The 21,633-nt window shown below is 36.1% G+C and overlaps 1 protein-coding gene across 1 annotated transcript in view; it reads right to left on the bottom strand.

Moving 5' to 3' along the window:
- LOC127023061 (septin-2) overlaps window positions 1-21,633 on the bottom strand; it is a 40,410-nt gene that overhangs the window by 16,909 nt on the left and 1,868 nt on the right. The window contains exons 2-10 of the mRNA XM_050906954.1: window positions 17,831-17,882; window positions 16,611-16,710; window positions 15,005-15,091; window positions 14,253-14,376; window positions 9,279-9,413; window positions 8,714-8,831; window positions 2,517-2,618; window positions 1,588-1,733; window positions 538-621 (exon numbers count right to left, since the gene is read on the bottom strand). Of these exons, the coding sequence (XP_050762911.1) occupies window positions 538-621; window positions 1,588-1,733; window positions 2,517-2,618; window positions 8,714-8,831; window positions 9,279-9,413; window positions 14,253-14,376; window positions 15,005-15,091; window positions 16,611-16,710; window positions 17,831-17,857 (923 nt within the window). The 5' untranslated portion in view covers window positions 17,858-17,882. The remainder of the gene's footprint in view (window positions 1-537; window positions 622-1,587; window positions 1,734-2,516; window positions 2,619-8,713; window positions 8,832-9,278; window positions 9,414-14,252; window positions 14,377-15,004; window positions 15,092-16,610; window positions 16,711-17,830; window positions 17,883-21,633) is intronic.

Below are 21,633 nucleotides of genomic sequence, written 5' to 3'. Positions count from 1 at the left end.
AAGGACAGAAACCTCACCAAGAAAACAAACAAAAAACCCAAACCCACACACATTACCAAAAAAAGATTGTTTGGTCTAAACTTCTCTCTCTAGCTCTATATGAAGGAGCAAGAGAACAGCCACCATGGCAGTCCTGCAATAACTGGAGAAGCAACATGCTAACTAATCAGATATGCTGGGGCCTATTTAGAAGTGCCCACTAGAGTTTATTTTTAACAAGTAGACTTTATTAAATAAAAACCTGTCTTGCTCGCAGCCCACTACTTCTTTATGCACACTCCAATTAAAAGCATAGAGAAAAGGGAATGGATACAAAATCAAGAACAGCTGTTTGTAAGCACGGCACTTCGCTACATATTACTCCTCTTCAAGAAGAGGATTTCATACAAATGTCAGTAACTCTGTAGATTGAAATCTCATGAGAAATAATTAATTACAGGTGGGATTAGTTAGGAGGAAGAGCCAGACCAATGTCACAGTGGAAAAAGAAGAGACTCACAAGCAGCAGAACCCAAAGGCACACACACACACACTTACTTGCCAGTTCGTTTTAGCCTCTCCGAACGGAAGTTCTCATAGTGCAAATCTTGGGTCACCTCCTGCAGGTCCTGCATGTGCGTTCTAGAACATGCAAACGGCTATTGAACACTTTGTTCTTCTTGTCAAAGGGAAGAAAAACACCCTTTTATCTTCTATTTTTGTTTTATATAATGGATGTATTTACTGGAAAAATAATCCTTACAGATCAAGCCTGCCATAAAGCTAGCCAGAACACTGCTTTCACTTTTATTGGTCTTTAATTCATACTTAAGTGCCCTCTCACCAATATTCTTCAAAGACTCAAAGTATGCTGTCCTCCTCTTGTTCACTAATTACTTTATAGGAGCTGTTTATACCAGTCTTTGCAGTGTTAAGAACCTTGCAAAGACAGTTATTCAGAAAGATACTTTAATTCCTCAAGTATTTTTTTACTCTTAAGTGCTATTAAGTATAATTTGTAACTGAGAACTAGGTGGAGCTCCTTGGATCACATAACAGCTGACATTGCCTAACAATTTCCAACTGTCAAAAAAAAAAAAAGGAAAAAGCGCTTGCTACCAATGACCAGCAGAGGGCAATCCCTGCCCAGTAGAGACTGAAATCAGAAATACACAATAGAATTCAATTTCCAACAACAGCGAGACATATTTAAAAAAAAAAAAAAAAAAATCACTAAAAACCATCTACACAGGCAGAACATCCATATCAGATAAAATCTTAAAAGGGCGAGGTATCATGTTTTACACAGGATTTCCAATACTACCAAGAAAACTGAGCTTTGCCTTTAGAATACTCTTCAGTTTAATCAATCACTTTGAGTAATATTTTAAAAGCCTCTCTGCCCCACCCACTGCACTATAAGAAAACTTCAATTTGTATGTAAAGCCATCAAATCAGTTCACATAAGGCATAAAAACTATCACATATAGTCACTCTACAGTGTCACCAGAGCTAGTTTTGTATTAAGGAGTTCATGTTCTTATAACTCTCTAGTCATTGTAACAGTTACATCACCACAGGAGATGGGATAATTTTACCATTACTCACACCAGCATTGTGCGCAGTTTAAGGAAATCATTGTGCTCTGGATTTTCAACTTCAACAACTCCCCAGGGATACAGACGGCCTCTGATTTTTTTCCCTTTCACCTCAATAAGTTGATTGGATCCAATAACAGCAAAGGGAATGCTAGCCTAGTTGAGAAACAGCAAAACAAGTTACTGTTTTGAGTTTTGACTGGTTACTTTTTTTGTGGTTTTTTTTTCTTTTAAAGAAAGCACAAAAACTTTTAAGTGACAGAAGAGGGGGAAAAGAAATGCTGACAAATGCACTCTACTAAAATCCTTCCACATCAGAAAACCAACAAATCCTATTCTAGGCGATGCAACCTCTCATTATTAACACCTGTAGTTTTGTTAGGATCAGTTTGTCTTAACAGACACACAAAAGGAAATGACGCTTTGCTTTAGGAACACTTGACTGTTGTTGAAGTACAGTTTGGGCATAATGTGTCATCTGACATAACATCATGCATGGAAAATGGCCAACAGAAACATACGTAAAATACAGATTAAAGTAGCTACAGAGAGAATTTCAGATACACTGTTCAAGTACCTTTGCAAGTATCGCAGCACAAAGAGGAAACGACTTCAATAAAACAAGAGGAAAGTTGTTAATTAGTATAGTAACCACAACACACACACATTCTCTCTGCTTGCATGTTAAAAGGTTTGAGTCAGAAAACAGACTGCAAATCACAGTTGCTTACATTTAAAAGAGAAAAGAAAAGAAAGTCACGACACTACATTTGGAATCCTGATGAAGCAGAGACTGGAATAAAAAGGATTATAATTCAGAGTCAGCATCCAAAAAAACCTTGAATTTTCAACATGTTATAAAGGAATAGAGTACCTTGAAGCATACTGTAGGCTTGAAGAACTACTGCAGCAAAATAATAAATTAGGAGTGAAACTTGCCTTTAAAACTCTGGTTTGTTCTTTAAACTCCTCATCTTCATCAGAATCTGCATCAGGGAGCTGATAAATCCTAATGCCATGTTCAGAAATCTCATCCAGAACCTGAAGTTTACAAAAAAGGAAGAATAATAACACCTCTTCAATGAAATAAGAATTTAAGTTAAAAATATATGCAATTGATTTACTAGTCTCTCACATCTAGAAAACTCAGAATGTTCTTCTGCTTTAAGTAGTTTGACAATGCTTAGAAAAAATCATTAGCAGAAATTGCCATTACTTATGCTTTGAGTTTATGTACTACCAAATTAGTTTATGTCCTAGAAGACTATCTTACATGGCATTAATTTCATTCTACCTATGAAGAAAAAAAAAAAAAAAACCCACAGCGTTTTTCATTTTTTCTTCATTCAACAGAGACTTGCACCTCAAGTCCATAAATATCCTGGAAAGAGCAGTACAAGGTATAAAAGCACTCAGCAAGCAACCTACATGTTGAGATGTAAGAATGGAATACTAAGTGGGAAATCAATCACATCCTTAAAATGAAGAAAGGAAGCCTACACTAGACCTGGTTCCATTTTAAGGATTTTATTTTACTATTGCAAAAAAAGTATCTTAAAAACATTGCTGACATTTGTTAACTACAGAGGTTCTCTTTTAAAGAGCTTACTAACAGGCATTTTAAAAAGCCAAAACATTTGCTGAAATTACCTCTGAATTAAACTGTTTGTAATCTATCTATGACACAATCTGCAAAATCAGAAATGGCTAAACACAAACAGCAGTTCACCTGTCTGTCCACTCAAAGAGAAACAGACTCACTGACTAAATGCACTTTGTGATATTCCTAATGTATGTTTCTTTGCATATGACCTTAACTAGCATATTTTTGTGCAGTGATACTGAAATAAGCATTTAAAATAAACATATCAAGATGCAATCAAGGCCTTCAGACAACAATCTGTAGCTGTACTTGGGGATTAAACATCAGAATTAGAACACTATTTGCTATGAATGTTAGCTACATAACTAATAAAATATTTGTAATACAACGTCCTCTTGCACAGCGCTTTCTGAAGATTAATAAATATGCTCCTGACTCAGTGTCCAAAGTGCCAAACAACACAGGCTTAAAGATTTTTAAAAAGGTACAAAAGATAAATGCATTTTTAGAAAACATAGCAAGTAAATAATTAAAAAAACCCAGAAGATTTACATGGAGCATAATACAGCAGCAGACAAAACCAAAGTTAAGTTAATATGAAAAAATAAGTAAAAGCAATGGATTTGGAGAAGAGACTCATTAGTTACAGCATCAAAACCATGCAGCCCATGCCAAAGTATATTTTTGTGTATTTGATATGTACAAAAATTTAAAATACAGTGCCTATTGTCTCTTGAATCAAAAAGACAAAAGCTTATTATCCACTTAAACTGGAGAAAGTTATTCAAAATCCACTAAGAGAAAAACCATCCATAAACAGTTTTCTTTATTGTCACTAATGTCTGAGATAGACTATTTTTTGTGTTAATCTGTATTCCTGTATACATTCTTTTCCTAATGAAATCACTGCAGGGGTAAGTAGCTAGCATAATTCCAGGCCTTTGGCAGTTTCAAAAGGCGGTATAAGTCAATCCTTTCTTCAAAATTGAAGAGAATGCTTCTACTGCCATACTATTAAAAACATTTAAGTCAGAAATCCCATCAAATGCACTGACAAGATTTTCTTTCACTAAAGAAAGTGTGGTGGTATGAGGAGAGTATGAAGAATGCTGAGATTCCACAATAACTCTCTTCAAAGGGACCTTGGATGACTCCGCAGAAAAAGGTTAACTGTGCAAACTTTCTAGTTTAGTATTCCCTAACGAGTTGCAACTGTAACCCCACAACCAGCACCTGAACCAAGCAGCAGCACTACTGCTGTAATGAACTGCTATAGTAGACAAAGTCTGGGCAAAATCAGGGGGGTTTTGAGATAATCATAAAAACATTCAGAAAAGCCTACGTATGGACTTGTGCTGTCATTACTACACATATAATTGGACATTAACTTGATAATACAAATACAACCAGACTTCAAATAGACGAGAGGTCTTAATGAGCCTTCTCATAGTATTGTTGGGTTCCTCGATCCTCTGTTGTGATGGCAACTGATAGCTGCGGTATAAATAAAACTCGTCCAACCAGAGCTTGATTATTGAACAGTTGTTTAAAATAAAACAATCCTTCAGACCATTAGAAGAGGAATGACCATGTATGAACCACAGCTATTCCCATGACAATGTTTTCCTGCCAGGTACATAAACAATCCCCGCACTCATACACGCGCACACACTAATAAAATCAGTGCCCATCTACACAGAAAGCAATATTTTTAAAAGAAAAAAGAAATTTGGAAGTAAGTGTTGCCAATAAGCAATTAACAGTTACATTCACACAGTTACATTTAAATCAATGCATGTTGTTACTGTTTTGCAAAATGGAAGATAACTAAATTGTCACCAAATGATAATAAAAGATGCACAGCTGGGATAGGTGGGGCAGTGCTGCAGCGCAATGCCTTTAAGTAGCTGCATAAAACAAAAAAGCACATTTAACCTGGCTGAGATCTTAAAGATAAAATGCAAGTGAAACAATAACGGGAAAGCCGACAACAAGGGGTGCTAGAATAATATATTACAGCTGTTAAACCTAGTGCTTTCCTGAAAGGAAAAAGAATTGCAATAAAAACAAACTGTATTTTATGGTCCTAACAATGAAACAGCATTTTGCTTCTTCAAATCCGAATTTTATTGGCCTCAGAGGATTCTGTGTTCCTAAAGATTAACCTTCCCATGGGAAATTAAAAAAAAGTCAAAATATTAGTTCCCCTCTCATGAAGTCATTCTTTTGAGCAGGTTTCCTTAGCAGCCTTGCATGGCACAGCTTGTGAAACTGCCTTGCATTTCTTCCCACTCAAGAGTTTTAAAAAATAACTTTGAATTCCAGAAAGACCAAACAGGAATTACTCCAAGCTGGGTTTCCTTTGCAAGCACCACAAACTGATCTTGCTGCTTAGTCCAAAGCAGCAAAACAAAAACATTTTACTTTAGATTGATGGCCAAATGGCAGAAACATCTAAAAAAAAATAAAGACTTCAAGCTGCGTCAGCAAAGCAGAATTTTGATTCTTATTCTTGTTTAGAGATTCTGTTAGCCAAAATGCTTTGAGTTAGAACAATATACAGTAGCTAGACTTTCAAAGCTTTGGAACGACATTACACATTTGACTTAGTATAAACTCAGTTTGTAGAGTGACCTTTGCCAGCAGTACAAAAATAATGAAGACTTGTTTACCTGGTTCCTAACCACTCCCTCAGACTACAGCATAAGTGCCATTCATCTTGTTATATTTAACCAATGCATAAATGTGGTGTCCATATATGTAAGTCAAGACTGTTTTAAAGACTAGTTAGTTAAAAGTAACTTTGCTCAAACTAGAAAGAACTAGACGTGGATTAGCACTGAATATGGTGAAGAGAGGTTGCCTTTAAATTAATCTGTTCATCACAGGATATGTAAACTGGGATTCATCTCCATCTTCCACAATAAATGTGCATCATAAACCCTCAATCTAACATCACTTACAGAATTGTATTGAAAAACAAGCAGTTCCAAATTCACATTGGGAAACATGTTTGCTTGTGTTACTGCCATGTTTCAACTAAAATCTGGTGTTAATAACACACAGAAGCGAATGTCAAACAGCATTTGCACTATACTATGCTTGACCCTAAGAGAGACCACAAGCAGCAGACAAAAGGAGCACAGAAGAAAGAGTCCCGAAACAATTACAGCAAGTATTGAAACCTGGTAAGAGTATGTTCCTCTTCATTTCACCTAAGAACTGCTTTTGTGAAAGATGATTGTAGCTAGAACCTATTTTATATCAGTTTATTTTATGTATTTGAACCGACAAAGCAGAACATTCAGATTCCCTGTGAATTATATTGTCAAATAATTAATATTCCACTTAAATGCCTGCTTCAAATCTTTAAACATCATTCTGCTACCAAATGATGAACTAAAAAATAAGTATCTATGAAAACTGAGCCTGAAGTACACTGCTGAAAGATCAAATACAGTTTGTTTATAAAAAGTAGCAGCTCCACAAACAATATTACTGTCAGATAAAAATCTTTCACCAAGTCAGTACAGCCACAGAAAGAGAGAAGCGATAAAACTAGCATAAGCAGCCACATCTCTGCTTTATTATTTCCCTATGAGTTCTTTCAATTTGCCCACAGTACCTGTCATCTCCTCACAGCATTTGTGGAGGAACAAAATAAAAGCTCAAGAGCCTGGACAGAATTTCTCCCAGCAGGATCCAGAGGTCCTTTTTAACTCAATGAATGACCTGGGTTTTTTTTTTTTTCCTTCCTCCTTTCACCTAGCTCATCATAAAGCTGGTCACTGTTGTATAAACACCTCTCCCCCCTTCAGTGAAGGTTTTTCTACATTACAGACAAGGTTCCTACAGTCACAACTGTCCTCACTTTAAAATTCTTCAGATACAGAGGATTTATTCCATTTCTTGGGCAGGTTTTCTTACATCACTGAGCTTTATACAAACAAAACAGCAATGCCAGCAGTACCTCACCTTGCCAAATTTTAGTTGCCTACATGCCTACACAAACCATGGTCACATCTTTGATTGTGGCACTGGCCCATCCAAAAAAACACCCAAACAAATCCTCTGAATTTAGGTTGAGTTCAGCTAATGTGCTATTTTGTAAGCATGATTTTAACTATACTATTTTCCCAGCAGAAAAATACCCCCCCACAAAAGCCATTGGAATAAATATCCAATAACCATTCTAAAGGACTACTGGAAGCCAGAGGATCACAATCAAAAAATCTGTCATGCCCTCCATGAAAATCAAAAAGTGGTAGTACAAAACGATATTAAGATACAATATAAAAGATTAAGACATAATCTTACCATGAAAAAAAGTTTGCATACTCTGGTGTAAAGTATAAACTGCATTTTAGAAGTACTAATTATCTCTATACTCCTCAACACATAAGTTATTAGACTTGTAAAAATTCACAGGCTTTGTAAGGTTCAAATCTGTTAGACTTTACAACTGAATGTACTGGTTTTGAGTCAACAGAACCTGAAAAAAGCTTCTGATCTCAATAAATTTTACTGAACCACCTCTTACCATACTACAATCTGACAACCTATCCATTCCTTTCTTTAACAAGGTGCTTGAAGTCATTCTGAATCAAAGAGGATAAACCAGGAAAGAGTAAATATTTACATTCATTGGCCAAATTATTCTATGATGAGATTAAATGGAAGTTAGATTTAAGGTGAAAGACTTGTACAACCACAAATATGTACTTTATTCCTGTAGAATTCACTACAATGTCATATTTGGCAGAGGCTGGCCTGTCTTGGAAAGGTTTGGCAAAAAAAATTCAAGACAGCAAGGAAATCTCCCAATGCAAAAAGATTTATTTTAGTACGACTGTCTGGAAAGCCTTTCTCCAATGCAATGCTAAGTACGTCCTAGTATTTCACATGAACAGATACAAGACAACATACACTTTTCTGTAACAATGGAGCTACAAAAGGCATCCTGCTAATGTATTAGCCTAACTGTCCTGCCTCTATATTAGTTTTAGTTTGTATCATGGGTTTTAGTTTCTATCATGGGTGCACTTATTAAGCAAGTTTCCAACCACCCCAACTTAACCATGTTTTGCTACAAACCATGCAGCACAGTTAGAGTACGCAAACCAAGTTTCTTTTGGATGAAACTAAACCTAAAGATACACTCTCAGAACATATCTAATGCACTCCCACCACTAATGGGCATTCAGTCCACTGGACTACATGAGAGCTAGTCTGAAACATCTACACCACATGCATTTCAGGATGATTTGAGCCCTCGTTACAAACCGTTTTGCTCAAAACCTGCTCTACTAGGGTGCACTGCTTGCTAAGATAGATGAAGCCAAGAATGGCCAGATTCTCAGCAAGTGTAACTGGTAAAGCACATCAGACTTCAGTGAAGATTTCCCACCTCACACTTCCTGAAGCTTAGGTCCTTGGCCAATATCACTCACCCCTCTTCAGTTTGAATTTACTTTATATTTGGCTTTAATATTCTACAGGTTGCATTGTTCTCATGATCAAGTGTTAGACCTACTCTTCTCTTCAGCCTTTCCCTCTCCTTCAGCGTCAGTGTGTCAGCCTTGGCAATCACAGGGACAATGTTGACTTTTCCATGAAGAGCCTTCATGAATTCTACATCTAATGGTTTCAGCCTGCCAACAAGTGGAAAAAAACGGGGGAAAAAGGTGTGGGTTTTTGTTTGGTTTTTTTAACAGATCAAATGTATTAAAAATTATTTAAATATTTACATAAATAGTATTTCCAGAATAAATTAAGTCAGAGCACTTGCTTATCAGCTTAGTTGTGTAAAGGTTGAATTGCAATTAAAATTGTCACTATAAGATAAATTGGATATTATAAGCTCTTATGTTTCTGGGTGATAAACAACGTAATGCTTCAAAACAATATTAAATGCCAAAAAGGGGACAAAGCAGAGGAGACCATTAATCCCCAAAGACCATTTTAATTGCATTGGCTAACTGACAGTGTGGGAAGTAACTCAATTAACATTAAAATTAAGTTTCCAGTTCAAGTAATGAACAGACTTATGAACAAGATACAATGCCCTAAAATACAAGGGCTCAAGAGCTTTTTCTTACCCATGCCCAAAGGGAGAGATGAAGTAAAAACAGCAATGGACTCTGTTGTCTATAATGTGGCGCCTGTTTAGACCGCTCTCATCATGAAGGTATCTTTCAAACTGGTTGTCAATGTACTGGATAATTGTTTTGAAGCTGTAGTATGGGGGAGGGAAAGAAAGAGAGGCATCTTAGAGATCAGCGTTAAAATAATGAAAGAAGAATTATGAAAAAATAAGAACAGAAGGAGGAGAATCACACTTTTATTACGAATATTTCTGTTACAAAAATTCAACTTCCTAGCATTGTATGTAATACTGAGGAAAAGTATTTTGATAATGCAAAAAGATATTTTCATAGCAACCACCAAGTGTCTATTTATGCCTAGAGCTACTTTCAAGTGTTACTCTGCCCACTGGATAAAAAGTTCAAGTGCAAACTCAGAAAAAAAGCGCTCAGTACTGAGACAAGACAGACAGGAACAGAAGATTGAGGATTTTTCTGCTTGTTTTCTGGGGGTAGGGGGTGAGGATTTGTTTTTAAACCAGCTGACAAATGACATATCCCGGATATCCTCCTGATTTACAACCTTGACCCTAGAGCTAGATTTCTATAGTTACCTATGAAAATTCTGGTATTCTAGTCTGTTTGAATTAAGTACAAATACATTTGCAAGTCATGCACTAAAGCATCACATGATTTATTAAGCTATTTTTGTTACCTTACAGAATCCTTTTCTGTTGGCAAAGAAAAATAATTACTACTTAGTTCAAGGCAATTTAAAATATGCTCTACAAAGAAGTAAAGGAACACAAAATTTGATCACATAGACTACTCAGATACAAAGAGCAGTGACTAGAGAGAGAAAAAGAAAACACAATGCATTACTAAGAAGATTGTTTTAAGATTATTTAAGATATTCCAGAGCATGTAAACACCTGCAAAAAACATTAATATAAAAGGACACTTTATATTAAGTACTGCAGGGGAAGGGAAATGAACACACTGATGAAGATAAGATTAGCACATGATTGTGTGTCATGAACATATCAAACTATTTGGGGAAAAACTGAGCAGAAATCTTAACTTGAAAATAGTATTTCTGTTGTTGAGAAAGTGTAAATTTGACTAGAGAAATGTAAGGAGGAAACAGACAAGAGAACAAAAAAAAGAATTAGTCATTTGGAAAATGAACACATAGAACGATGGCAAATACTGTGACAGGCAGTGAAGTTCAACCCTGGGCTGCGTGGCTGTAATGAAGATAATGAACGAAAGTAACAAGAATGATGGAAGAGATCCTGGAGGGAACTTGATTTTCCAAAGCTGAGTAAGCTTTTGGATCTAGGAGGAATAAATCCATAGTAGAATATATATACACACGTTTATATCTTTGCAAGATTTGCAGTGTTCTAAGTCATACTACAGAAGATGACACAGCAAAACATGGAATTTATTGGGTTTTGACCTTAGAGCTGCTCAAGTCTTTAAGAACTAGCATCTTAATACCTAAATGTGTTGAAAAAGGACAACATGGTTTATGTTCCTGTTGATCTTGGATACTCTCCTTTTAGCTGGTGAAAGGTAACGAGACTGAAGACGTACAAATATTAGGACAGAAACCAAGCACAAACAATGGGAAAGCAACTATCACACATTTCCCTGGCAATGTAATTAGTTTACGTGCAGTTTTCTAGCTCTAACAGCTATAATTTTCCCTATAAATATGGCATTAGTGTCTTGTACCTCCTGACTTCCGGGAAACACCTGGCTTATACCACTGTGCTATCATTACTTAGGAGATAGCACATCCTGTATTGTAACAGCAAACAACACAACTGTTGCATTTAAGGCCATTGGGGGAAAATGAACAATATTACTAAGCTGCCAAAAACCACAAAATACAATTTAACATAAGCCAGTAAAAAAAGAAAGTTAGCAGCAGCCAGAAAGCAGTTATCAAAGAATGACCTGCGACACTGCAACCATGAGGAAATGATGCGTATGATTAGCAATATCTAACAAGTTAATCTGTAGACTGTTTTTGTCAACCATCCTTTTGATGCCAGATTTGATCCCAAATCTGTGCATGAAGCAATTTTTTTTTCCTCCCCTCCTTAGATCCCTTCTCTTCTGTCTGATGAAAGATGTTACTTTAAGGACATGCTTCTCTCACGATCCCAATGTCCTTATGCATGGAACAGCCATTCTATGCTTCAAACCTCGCACCATAAAGAATTTTGCTATTCTCCAAACACACACCTAAGCTGATGCCAAGAGCATTCCTAGGTGTAGTTTGATTCTAGAATACAGAACTCCAGCTAGCACTAAAGCTTCACACAGAATCTAAAAAATTATCACTATGGTTAACTGTAGTTAGCATCCACCTTTCCTTACAGGCTGTTTTAAATACAATAGCATTTGCAAAACAAAAAATAATCTGCTTTATAGATTTAGTGTAACACATTCTCTAATAACTGATTTCCCAGTCCAACGTTGTTATTCTTCCAATCCAGGAGACCCACTGGACAAACTCCTGACAATACATAATCCTTACTAGCACTTCTTCCGTGATAGAAAATACATAAAATTGACCCCAGCTCCCATCCTCAAAAGTCAAACTCTAAAATTAAGCCCTTTCATCAGTGCAAAGACAGAAACCAAAAGCTGTTAGGAAACCTACTCAGGAGAAAGATATTTGAAACAGGATCAGCGATTGCTGCCTCCTGAAGACATTGTGCCAGTTTGACTTACCTCTGTTGAAAAATAACCTTAGTAAAATTCATCACCCTGAAAAACAGGTAGTCTGAATAAATTGCAGCTGCCCCCCAAAAAAGTGCTTTATAAAACTTGGATCGAGATCAGCACCATCTACCAGTTAACCGTAATTTCAGTAAATGCTTCTAAACACAAACATGAGTTCAAGAACACAAACTTGCTACTTCCTCTGAACTAACAAGGAAGGAAGGTAGTTGCAGTGGGTTAGTCTTGACTACAGTTTGAGACAGAGTCCATCCATCCAAGTTCCTATGACATCCTGTAAAGACTAACACACTTAGTCAAAATGACACTCGTCATGGCTCAAACAGTCTTTTTATGTGACATAAGAAAATGGGACTAGAGAGGGACAATTAAAATTAACTGCATCTTTTTATTTTGTAGTAAGTATGTACTATTTGTTCCCATAATGTATTTTGATGATTAAGATTCGTCACAGAAAACTAAGTATAAACCAGTAAATTGTTCTACTGGATCTGAATCATCATGGAATGACTCTATTTAGCAAGCCTCTAAAAAGAAAGGGGAAAAATCTGAACACGTAGGTCTCTAAGAAACATCTTAAGAGAATAAACAAAGGGCATTAGAACACAATCAACAGGAAGAGCTCTACGTAACACAATACACAGGCTGCAGAGCTCTTAGCTCCAGCGGAAGGAAGCTCTAGTCAACAGTGCACAAAATAAGCAAGACCATGCTGCAGTCCAGAAAGATGCCTTAGTGTTATTCTGAAAGTTCAATTATTTTTAACTTAATAAAGTAAGAAAAGTGGGAGGAAAATAAAAATCCCACTACAGCTTCACTTTCAAACTTTCATTTAGTGTATTATATAACTTCACTGCCTTCACTTTTGCTGTTTCTACAGTATACCACAGAAAGAAAAGAAAAACCATGTCTGATATCTGGAGCATTCTGAAGAACATTAACACAGCATTCTGTCAAGAAAAGATTACAAAACATTCTATTAGCATTATAGATGTTTATTTTATCAGCTACTTGCCTCCTTCCTGATCTTTAACTTATAGTGAAGAACTCAAATCAACCAGTATTAACTGTATGCTCCCTTTCTCTGCACAGTGACACTTTGTTTGCCTTAGGATTACCACCACCACCACAAAAAAGTGTCAACATAAATTAATGGCTAAGCAAAATAAATATTGTTAGCCTTCTTAAAAGACAACCACGTGGAAATTCAAAGTTCAGCTTCTAGTTGCATTGGAATAATTCAGGCATCCTAGTAAGCACATTAATGTATCTTATTTTTATTTGAAAAAAGTTATCACAAGATCAGTTTTCCACAGTTAAAATGCATGACAATGATGATTTGGAAATTATATTTATGAACAAACATATTAATTCTGATTTTGTTACAAACTGCCCAGTTCCTTCATAGCTATTTTACCATTTTCTTTCTTCATGATCTTTATGCTCAAGCAACTATGTATGTTGTCCAGTGTATCTGCAGACAATTATTTCAGCCGTTAAAGATTATCAGCTATATATAGGCCAGAGAGAGCTAAGTAGTAACACCATTATAAAAAAATGCAGTTCTATCCAAATTGCTAGTAGTACATACAAAGGACAGGGAATGAAAAGAATGGTCTTAAAAATATGGAAACTGGATGGGCCAGAGACATAGCAAGTAAAAGACGAACAAAAAAATTCCCTCTGCCAGAACTCTGCCCTATCAGAGCAGCTATGGGGATTAAAAGTTGACTGCAGTTATCACAGAGAACCTTACTGGAGGAAAGGCCATTAATTTTGAGGGAGAATCACAGACAGCCTAGAGAACACTAACCAAACCTTCTAAAAACATTAAAAAGTGGTTAGAAAATTGAAATGGGAAGTTGTACAAAGTAATACAGTTTTACTAGAGATGTGTATTTTAGCCAACAAAAATTATAAGAGAAACTTGATTAGAAAGCTCACACAAACTAAATGATCATGTCACTGATGATATGAAGATGAGCACTCAGAATGCAGAAGTGCTTAGAAAATTGTGCTTAACTGCAAGGACTCAGAAAAGACCCTCTACCATGAATTCAAGATAACGCTCCATTAGCATTAAGAATGATGAACCTGTTGCTTCCTTTTAGTACATCAAAGTTATCCAAAGACCACCAGCTGAATCACTTAAGTTCAGAGAGACAGATACACTAGAGTAGTGTTTGCGTAAGAGACAAACTCTATCAAGCAAAGCAGTTTTTACACACGTACCAGTCCTGGCTGTTAATGGCATCTCCATATCCTGGTGTGTCAACTACTGTTAAACGCAGTTTCACCCCTCGCTCCTCTATCTCTACTGTAGAAGCTTCGATTTGAACTGTTCTCTCTATTTTCTCTAAAATAAAGGAACATTTTGATTGTTATTATGCCTATCAATTGCTGCAGAAACCCCTGCAGGAGAGAGCAACAGAACAGGAAGTGCAAGCTGAAGTGTATTGTAACCTACATGACAAAGTATTTTAAAGAAAAAAACAAGCTAGCTAGTCAAAATTTACCACATTTTTGTAAATGAACAAGAACCAATGAACTAAAAAAAAGGGGATTTACTCATAACAATATGAAAAAATAAAATTACAATACTCAGAAGCATGCTAGATTCTTTGTCAAAAGGTATTTACACCTCTAACCAGGATTTAAGGCATTACAGGCAAAAAAATATTAGAGGAAATGGGTATTAGAGCAAACCCACATTTAGGTATATGGACACCTAAAAGGTTTGGGGGGGGTGTTTGTTTTTTTTAATAAAAACTGAGGAAGAAACAACAAAAGCTGACTTTTTGAAAGGAAATATAAATGAGAAAATGATGGCTCAAAAAAATATAATTTGGAGGATTAAAATACATCTAGACAGCATGAATAAAGGGTCTCATGGGTGAAGTTATCATCAGAATGAAGCAATGTTAACTGAAAGAACATGAAATTTCATATAGTATATGCTGGAACAACTGCAAAACCACATTTACCTGCAGCTCCAGGAATATAACGTTCTGGATAAAGATCAGTCAGGAACAGACTGTTAATTAATGTGGATTTTCCCAAGCCAGACTCACCTACAAACAAAATAATTCAGGTTATTAAGCATAAGCACCTTTTACTCCAGGCTTTTTAAAGCACCTCCTCTTTCCCCAAGACCACATTATGGAGGAAAAATAATTTGTTCATCAGGATCCACCCTAGTTTTTGAGATAAAAACATCAAAGTCTCAGCTAAGCACTTTAAAGACACAGGAAAAACAAGCCTCTAGTGTTTTTATAAGTCTTAAATGAAAATGCTAAGTTTACTGTAATAGATTTCATAATAAAAGCTGAAAGGTCATACAGCACTTTGACTATAGATCTAGAGATAGTTAGGTTACTTCAGGGAAATAAAAGCTTTTTTTTCATTTAAACTTACAAAATCAGGAGCTGTAACTCTCCTGTTAAAAATTTCTGAGAGCTTTAAGGTTTTCCTAAGCTAGAAATTGAACCTGGAACACTGTTAGGAGGGAGAACGAATAAAGCAATCCCAAACTAACAGTTGAGCTTTGCACCCTTATAGTTAGGATACATATGTCCTATGAAACATGAAACAGAAAATCCTAAGAAAATTATTCAAAAATTCACCTAAGAAGTTCCATAATTCTAGAACTTCAGGTCATACAAGTTTTGACCTACATCAAAGTAATAAAGTTAAACCTATAAATGCAATTACTAAGTCTGAATTTCAAAAAGTCACTTTTTTCCTAACGCAAGGAATCAAAGGAGTCAGCATTTAGAACAACTGGCCGTGTTATTTTAGATGCTACTAACCTAATCTTAGAGATGGAGAAGTTATCTGTACTTATCATCACAAACTACACGAAATAAAAGACTCTACACTTATCACAAATTAACTATTTATTTTACAGACACTGCTGAATGGTCTGTCACCAAATAATCCCAAACGGTACTACAGAGCACAGAGAATAAGAAGGACATGTTATGCATCTCTTCTCATTTCCATTTTTCAGTAACATGTAATTTCAAGGTTAACTACTACAAAAAGGTGATAGTACTGTGGACTCCCTTTGCACTTGTATAACATTAAACTGATCCAATGCAAGTATAATTCAACATGTCACTTAAAACAGCTTTGTGCCTAAAGGACTTTCCATCAAAGACTCCTACAGGTGCCCATTCACAGAACAGGAAAATTAAAAGTTTAGTTATAATACCAGAGTGAGTCAGTATAGAACAGCAGAAAACACAAGAATAGTATCACCGTTTCAACAGCAAGATATTCACCATGTGCATTCATGCCTTCAGTTGGGGAAATGGGAGTCAAAGAAAGATTAAGCAACTGTCCCTACCATCTGATGATGAGTCAGGAATACAAGAATGTCCTGTTGGCTCAGTCATCATTAATCACTACAAATACTCCCTCCTACCAAACATGACAAAATAGTAAGAGATTTAATTAGAGAGTGCATAGAGGTTCAAAGCTTTTTCTTCTGTGTAAATCAGTTGCTAAGTAGGAAGACATATATGTCCATGTGAAAGAAATTTTTTTGTTGTTGTTTAACAGTTAAAAATATTTAAACAAGTCACTTACCAACCACCATCAGTGTGAATTCAAAGCCCTTCTTCACAGATTTCCTGTGAACCTGGTTGGGCAGATTAGCAAATCCCACATAGCCTGCTGAGTCGGAAAACTGACAAGAAAACAAAAGTTGAATACAAATGAGATCCCCTTCCCCTTAAAAAGTTGAAACAGAGTTCAGTTGATTCTATACAATAAAGTGCAGAGTTATATAAAGCACATGGAAAAATAGAGAATGAAACAATTTTTTGCTACTATAGCAAGGCAGACCTTGAAACAGGACCATTTACCAAGCAGTCTGACATAAACAGAAATCTGATAAGTACCTTGAGCTACACATACATAAACTCTCTCCTTGGATAAAAAAATCTGCAAGCTTGCAAGAACACACTATTATTAATCTTACGCTGTAACCATAGCTAAAAATCCCAAAGACTTTAAGCTAGAGGTCAAAAATACCTGTTCAAATTTGGTATCTGCTGCTACTATCTTCTATAAAAATACATAATGCATACATTCACATGTAGAAAAACAGGAACATTGTATAGTAATGCAGAGATTACCAAGATACAATCACACAGAGATCTATCTTCTGCTTGTTAAGCTGTTCACCTATCTTCAAAATGTTTAACTTCTAACACAAAAGCAGGAAAAAGAAATGTGCCTGAAAAACTTATCAAAGAGATTTGGGCTATAAAAAGGGCAGTCTGCTTCACCATCTGTTATCAATTGACTGAAAACCTAATAGGAGCCTAAACAAGAACTGCAGCCACTTGATTTAGGGACCTATGAGCTAGTTGGAACCAAATGTTTTCTGCACAGATGAGTTTATGATGAGAACAGTTGTTATACAATGCCATACTTCCAGTGGGGTAAGGGGGGGTACAGGGGAAATCACTTAAAAGGCAATTAGTTATTTGCTAACAATCCTTTTAAAACCCACCCAGATGGGCAAAAGCATTAGAAATGAAGGTTTGTCAAATGAAATTTCCTTAGGTCAAGGCATCATTCTAAATGTGTAAGCAAACACTGAATGTCTGGCAAACATCCAAAAGCCTATTACTAGAATCACATGCAAGCTCTGTTTCTACTAAACAGTCCTTTTTAAGAAACGCATCTGAAGCAATAAGGTATCACTTATTCACTATTTTACCACTTCAGTAAAACTACAAGTATTTTCAGAAGTTGAATAGATTCTGAACAAAATGCTGGCTATGCAGCCGTCTCTTTACCTTTACTTTTTCACCTGACTGAGACATGTTTCGTCACTCCAAGTTTCAGACACTGGAAAATAAAATCCATAGTGCATGTTAGCTGACTTGAAGATTACATTCATTTTAATTTTGAACTGATCAATTGCATATAACAATCACATTTTGTTCTAGTAGAATGAAATGTCACATACTCAAATGTTACCAGAATAAACAAGCCATAATCAACATGGCTGCTTCTGTGAAGCTATTCACAGAAAAGAAATTACACAGGATTATCAAAACCAGAATACTTCATTTAAATACTTAAAAGTTTTAAAACAGAAAGATTCCTTTAAAACTTAAAATACTAAAATTCAGTATCCTTAAAGATCTTTCATCCATCCAGTCTTTAAAGAAGGAAAAAGATCTACTGAAAGCTAATGCTGAGTATGCATGGTACTCCTGATGTAATTTTTCTTTTAAGTTCTCTGATTCTGTAATTGGCTAATAAAACCTGAAATTCATATTCTCTGTTCTGAGTCCCCTATACAGAATAGCATAAGGATGTCCTTTTTCCTTCCATTTTTACTCTTTCCACTTATAAATTATATGTTTCTTAAAGACGGTTTACAAATAGGTGAATGTAATCTAACTGTTGTCCAAAAAATGATATTTGAGAATTATGACCACATACAAAAATTCTCCCGAGAACAGGACACCTATGGGATTTCCAGGTAAAGGTTATAACATTATTTTCACTCACTTCAAAGTACTATCACTGAATGTGAACACTACACCAAACATTGCAGAACCTTGGAACTTGGCTAACCTGTGCTGGACATGAAACTTCACCCTGATCTGAAGGACTATCAAAAAGATTTGTTCTTTAGTTTCAGACACCCAAAACAGCTGGGTTTTGGCAAGCCCTTATCTTTTTACTCAAGGATGTTAGTTGTGCTATAGATTAGTTATCACAGCAATAGCGAGGCCCTTTTATTTAGAGTGGCCACAGAGCACTGACAGGAAACGCAGAGTGGCAGGAGCACTTCACAGCTTGGTTTGTTGACAATGCAGCTCTTGGCCTGGGAAAGAAGGGAAGTGACCTGTGCAGGCACCTGTGTGTTCAGACAGAAATGCTTTCCTGTTGGGTAGCGGGAGTTGTTCTAGCAGGATACAGTCTGGTTTCTGACACTGGCAGTTTGACAGTCAAATCCTAGCAAGAGACATACTAAGCTTTGGACTAAAGGAAAAGTTGAAGTTAACACAATTGCAACTTGGAGTTTTAAAGAAAACATGTCTTCAGCTCACATGGCATTTCATTTGCCCAGAAGCAGGCATTTCAAATCCTGGCTGCTGTGCAGATACCAGCCACCCTGTAAGCAAGGAAAGTTGGTTTTTTTTTTTTAATCCTTCAACTACTTTTCCCCCATACACAGTTCATTTGCTTGCTAATGAAAGCCTAATACATCCGTTGCCTGGAAAATAGGGAGGTCCTGATCCTAATCATCTTCTTACAGCCTCTAATTGGGTATTCCTTAAAACAGCCTGGGAAACTTCCCTTAAGAATGGTTTTGAAAAACCAGAGCTTATTTTTCTTTGACCAATATGCAAGGGCTCATTCCAGCTTCCAGCCAACCAGTGTTACAGATCCTTAAAGACAGTCACAGACTCAGTGACAGACGTAACTCATTGCTCTGTCCACATCTTGTTTCTACGTTTGGAAACCTCTGTTGTCACCCTGTCTATAAAATCAGTAACATAATTCAAGAGTTTAGAAAAGTTCATAAATAGTCACTGTCTGAGTGCTAAAGTAGACAGACCTTCTGGCCCATTTCTCACAGTAATGCCAGATGAGAAGCCATCCAGAGCAGCTGCCTATAGTTAAAGGTGAGAAGGGGGAACAATTCAGATTTAAATATGTATGGCAAATTCTCTAATTACTTCTGCTTTAAACTGACAGCATAGTCACATCCATTGTAGCATTACCCAAGCTACTTGATTAAAAAGCAGAAGAGTCAAAATTGTTGTCAACTGATTATGACACATCTGGCTTCAAAATTAGTCTGTCATCTCATAAAAAGCTAAATTTACAATAAATTGTTCCACAAATAACTTACAAAGCCTGTTTCCTACCAGGCAAACCACATTCACCTTGTGACTTACTCTGACCAAAAAGTTGCTGTAACCAAAGCTGCAGGACAGCTGCTCTGATCACACCATGACTGCAGCGCATGCTTAAATGTCTGTGTACAACAAGCATCCAGTTAGTTATTTCCCACTGCATTTTGTTAGAATAGAAATACGCTAACTAAAAGTCAGCTGAACAAAAAAAAGGCAAAAACCCATAAAACTGCTGTTCCACAACACCTAAATAAGGCACTGAAGTTCAAATGAATCCTCAGTTATTCAGCCTCAACACATTTTGCAATTCATAATACTGCCCTCGTGAGGTTTCCTAGAAAATTGTTCAACCAACCAACTTCCCCAGATGACCATGAGCCGCCTCCCTGAAGCTTAGAATTAGCAAAGTACCATATGTTACATCTTCTTACAGCATCAAATAGCCACAGCGCTTACAGCATTGCTTGTCAATGGACCAGACTACACTATGCATCAAGGACTGCTGAAATCCTGAAGTCTGTCTGCATACAACTAAGTCAAACATTAAAATAATGTGAAGTTGTGTGTCTGACACTCTGGATAGTCCCATGTCTGGAAATTGTAATGTTACATTTTTCATCAATTTTCCATAATAAAATTAAAATTAAAAAAAAAAAACAACTAAGGCAAAACAGAGCAAGCCATAGCTATTCTGTTTTCTTTAGATTTTCAAAGGACTATTTCAATCATTATGAGATAAGCAAAGCAGCACATGCAAAATATTTCAAAGAGAAAGGAATAGATAAGATGCAATTGTACTAACTTGCAAAAAGCAGTGAAACTTTCTTTGTAAATAATAGTGGGCCCAATTTAGCAGGTCTAGCAGAAAAAAGGGACACTATGCTACAGTATAGGAATGTCCAAATCAGTTTTTGAACAGTGGATAACGTAACAAAGTTTCATTTTGGATCCCAACAAATTCCTATCCTAAACAATGTGCGGCAATCGAAGGGAGCAGATTACTGCTAAGTTCAGTTATGATTGCCTCCTCTACAAATACAGAGGCCTGGAACATGCCATCCTACCATCTTCTGCTAAGAACAATATTCCAGTGAGAGAGGGGGGAAGGAAAATGGGTCATTTCCTTTGTTCCTGTCAGGATGCAAGAAGTAAACCGTTAGGAACAGGCAGACTGGGAGCTTCTTAATAGGAACTAGCACAAAGAAAAAGCTATGAAAAATGTACAAAGAGTGTTTCCATATAAGGATATTAAACAACATTTTTTAATAATCACTTTAGAGTGACCTTAACAACCACCTCTACAAGCAGAATAGCCCTCCTGATTTATCAAATGAGGCCTCTTTCTTTCCATCTGAGATTATTAACTTGTTAAATACTTCTTTAAAAGTATTTATCAGAGTTACATAAGGAACCACAGAAAGCAGTAAAGACTTAAGTAGGTTTCCAAGTGCTGGAAATGGTCTCAACAGCATTGGCATTCTGAAGTCACATTTTGAGACTTAAAGCAAACAGAGAAACACCAAGAATATGTCAGTAAAATACCAATATTTGTGGTTTCTCACAAAAAGAACTATAAAAACCCACATAGAAATGTCAGAGTCAAGTACTGAGGCACATAAATAAATAATTTTTTTAAAAATCTACAACTTCTCCAAGTGTCTTGCATACAGAGAAACAAGGAAGTTTTGTGAAAATTAAAAGTTTCCTCACTGTATTCCAAA

Source organism: Gymnogyps californianus, chromosome 16 (assembly GCF_018139145.2).
Source record: "Gymnogyps californianus isolate 813 chromosome 16, ASM1813914v2, whole genome shotgun sequence".
Lineage (NCBI taxonomy): Eukaryota > Metazoa > Chordata > Aves > Accipitriformes > Cathartidae > Gymnogyps > Gymnogyps californianus.
This window is presented reverse-complemented; position numbering and strand designations above follow the sequence as displayed.